The sequence below is a fragment of the Ixodes scapularis genome, unplaced genomic scaffold (assembly GCF_016920785.2).
Source record: "Ixodes scapularis isolate PalLabHiFi unplaced genomic scaffold, ASM1692078v2 PGA_scaffold44__24_contigs__length_19508400, whole genome shotgun sequence".
In the NCBI taxonomy this organism is placed as follows: Eukaryota; Metazoa; Arthropoda; class Arachnida; order Ixodida; family Ixodidae; genus Ixodes; species Ixodes scapularis.
The window spans coordinates 12,855,739-12,859,339 of NW_024609873.1; the positions used below are offsets into that span (position 1 = coordinate 12,855,739).

Here is a 3,601-nt window from a genome sequence, read left to right on the forward strand (position 1 = left end):
CAATGGAACAGGGTCGAGGACAAGCGATAACTGGTTGCATAAGGCCACGCGGGGCTTCTTTTATAGCACTTTCCTTTCTAGAACATTCTGTACTCGAACATTCTATACTAAAATATAGAATTTCATTTCATTTCATTTCATTTATTATCCTCCTGAGGCCCAGGACGATTTTACCGCAGCAGATTCTCATTAAACTTTCAAAATACCTTTTATATGGCCTAAGTACCACACTACAGCAGCTTTTACTTCCATATGAATTGCCAGAATGGCTCAACACAGTGTCCAATATATTGGACATTGGGCCTACACATCTTTATATTTTCAACGAGGCAATCTAGATTAAATAGATACTTGTGTCTAAGAAAGCAAGCATTTGATTTGATCAAGTAAAATAAAGAAGCTTTTATTCATGCGAACTCAAAAATACATAAGCATACAGATTATTCTTCCAGACTCTGGACATCACAAATGTTGGCACTTAGTTTCTTTACTTTGTGTGAGCTTTCTCGAAGCACTGTCTTTCCTTGGTTATACAAAAGAACAGCTTGCACTTGATGCAAAAAAATTTAGTTTTCATGTTACATCCCTCTAGCCTACAACGGGCCGCATTTGCTACATCCGCAAGTCTTGGCAAGTGTCCTAATGTTTTTGATCTAGCTTCGATTGGAGGCAACCTAGCCCGTTTTGCTGCAGGGGACCAATCTGTGTCACTGTCAGTGTCTGAAGGCTCCCTATGGCCTTCTGCGACAAGGGCCTCTCCTACAGACAGGCGAAACTCTAATGATTTGAGTACGTCCTTCTGTCGCCTTTGTTGGGCGCGCATGTCTTGGGTGTACAGAATCCAGGAATTGCTTAAGGCAATGTCAATAAGATGAAAGATACATCGTACAGTCCACTTTTTTACTCGCGCTTTCATTCGATAGTAGCTGATCATTCGATCAGCCATGTCAACCCCTCCCATGTTCGTGTTGTACAAGCGTACAATGTTTGGCCTGGGGACGTCTATGTGCCTCTTCTCTTTAGCTGACCATCTACGGCACGTATCTTCTGGCTCTTTACCGTGAATTGACGAGAGGAATGTGATTGACTTGTTGTCGTACCAGCGAACTACTATTTGTTTGCTGTCATTCCTCACTTTCATACCGGATGTTCCTCGCCCTTTGGCCTTAAGCTCTTTTTCAGTGGACAGTTTTGCACCCTTCGGGATGCGGTTATTCATTATCGTCCCTGTGCCGGCAATGCCCATCTCCGCAAGCTTATCGAGCAGTGCCCCGGAGGTGAAATACCTGTCAAAGAACAGCTTGGTTCCTGGAGTGAGTGTGTCTGTAAGCCTGAGCACAGCTGACTCGCCGATTCCAGAACTGCCTGGATGTAGGGTGGATTTCTTGCCTTGGTATATTTCGAAGTCAAGAATCGAGCCGCTTGGTGTCGCAAGTACAAAATTCTTAAGCCCTTCGGGGTTTGGTTTCCGTGGCACAAACTGCCTCAGCTGTGTTCTTCCGCTAAATGGTATCATTTGCTCATCAATACTTAGGTACTCCTCGCGGGGAAGCTTCTGGCAACCTTTCAATACAGACGACACAAGAGGTCTGATCCGCCAAAGCCTGTCTTGTTCTTTTACCTGCACGCTTACTTCCAGGTCATTCACAACTTTTAGTCGAGATCGCAGTTGAAAATATCGATTCCTAGACATCCTGTTCGCAATGGAAGGCACCCTTGTACTATTCTGCCAGTACATCCTGATTTGTGGGTAGCCTAGGCAGGACATTGAAACCGAAATTCCAAAAAATACTTTCAACTCCTCCACAGATGTGTCAAGGCTTTTCCCGGTCTCAGCGACATGTTTCGTGTTCATTGCCAGTGCCATACTTTCGAAAACTTCATCAGTGATGTACTGCTGGAAGTACTCATTGGGAGCCCAGGAAGTCCGTCCTTGCTGGCCGTCAGCGAAAGCAGAGAAATCTGCCATCCAAGACGAAATCGGCCTGTAAAAAAAAAGAAGAGTAAAATAAGTACTGCTTTTGGTTCAGATCTCGGAAAAGGCATGTAAGAATGGAAACATGTCCAGTCTTGATCCTTACCCTTGAGCGGCTTCCCATGACGGCATCCGTTTGGTTCTGCACGAGGTGGAAGGTTCTTCATCATCGCTGGCATCATCCTCGTCTGAACTAGGTGCATCAGGTAAAGCTGGTGCAGAAAAAGTGGCGTCTGCCACATCGTCATCACTGTCTGAGAGATCCATGTCCGACGTGTGGCCCCGCGCAATTCTTTCGAGGATTTCGTCAGCTGTTGCGTCACTGATACGCGGTCTGGTCCCTAAGTAAAATAAAACAATATAAAACTGAGTAAAAATGAAAAGCAAGCGGCCTCGCTTCATGAGGCGCCAACACGAAACAAAAAGTTGCACCAACTCGCGTAGCTTGGGCATAGGCCCAACGTCCATTGTATTGGACGTGACAAAGTTTGTGAAGTTTACATAAAAGCAGACGTGCTTAAAGCTCAAATCTACAGTCCTATGTATTCTCTGTACCATTGTGTTTAATACTCAAGCAATAGAAAGTTAGAAAAACAGGTCAGATATCTCGAAAAACAACTTACGTTTTCGGCCGTCGCCGTAAAACGTGGAGCCGCTGAGCGCTGCCATTTTGAATGAGCTTGGTGGCGCTGCAACATAAACAACTTCGATACTACTCACTAGATGGCGGCACTAGGTGTCCAAAATATGGGACAACGGGTTTCTACGCGCAAAAAAGCAATACTATTGACGTTGTAGCTCAGACTTTGTTGTCCAATATATTGGACAGAGTCTCCATTGCTGGGCCTCAGGAGGTTATACCCTCAGGGCCCGAAGGCATTACAGAGGGGGAGAGCAACAAGAAGGTTAATGCAAGTAACATAATACATATTTAGACACACTCAGTAATAAAGTAATTAGTTATTGTACTTTTAAAGAGCTCAGAGTCCGTGATAACGGCGATCGACCGGGGAAGGTGGTTCCACTCCTGGGATGTACGGGGAACGAAAGATGAATAAAACGTGGTCGTGACAGAGTTAGGAATGCCCACCTTATGTTGATGATCAAGACGGGAGGAAACATAGACAGGCCAAGCAATTATTTTGTCGCGCAGGAAAGAATTATGGTGATATATCTTATGGAATAGGGAAAGACGAGAAATTTTACGACGTAGAGATAAAGGTGGTAATGAGAGAGTTGTTTTCATAGAGGTGACGCTAGCGGTGCGGTGATAGTTTGTGAGGATGAAACGAGCGGATCTGTTCTGAACGGCTTCCAACGTAGATACGAGAGTGACTAGTCCGGGATCCCAGACAGAAGCTGCATATTCTAACTTGGGACGAATTAAAACTTTGTAAAGAGTTAATTTCAGTGAGACAGGTGCTAATGAAAAATTTCGTTTGATATAACCTAACATGCGGTTAGCGTTAGCTGAAATATGCTGAATATGTGTTTTCCATGAAAGGTTAGAAGCTATATGTACGCCTAAATATTTGTACGAAGATACCGGTTCTAGATGAGCATTATTAAGGAAATAGTTAGGACAGTCCTGAGACTGGCGAGACACACGCATGACCTTGCATTTGT

General features: G+C 44.4%; 1 protein-coding gene across 1 annotated transcript; it reads right to left on the reverse strand.

Moving 5' to 3' along the window:
• Nucleotides 1-487: 487 nt before the first annotated feature.
• Nucleotides 488-2,644, reverse strand: LOC121047814 (piggyBac transposable element-derived protein 3). The gene is made up of 4 exons (XM_042293100.1): nt 2,599-2,644; nt 2,082-2,316; nt 905-1,985; nt 488-550 (listed from the first exon to the last, which is right to left on the reverse strand). Exons 1-4 carry the CDS (start codon nt 2,642-2,644, stop codon nt 488-490), a joined length of 1,425 nt encoding a protein of 474 aa, XP_042149034.1.
• Between the last annotated feature and the right edge of the window lie 957 nt (nt 2,645-3,601).

Coding starts and splice junctions, on each gene's coding strand:
- LOC121047814 (XM_042293100.1), bottom strand. CDS start 2,644: ATGGCAGCGCTCAGCGGCTCCACGTTTTACGGCGACGGCCGAAAAC. Junction 2,317..2,598: donor TTACGGCGACGGCCGAAAAC/GTAAGTTGTTTT, acceptor TATTTTACTTAG/GGACCAGACCGCGTATCAGT. Junction 1,986..2,081: donor TCATGGGAAGCCGCTCAAGG/GTAAGGATCAAG, acceptor TTTTTTTTACAG/GCCGATTTCGTCTTGGATGG.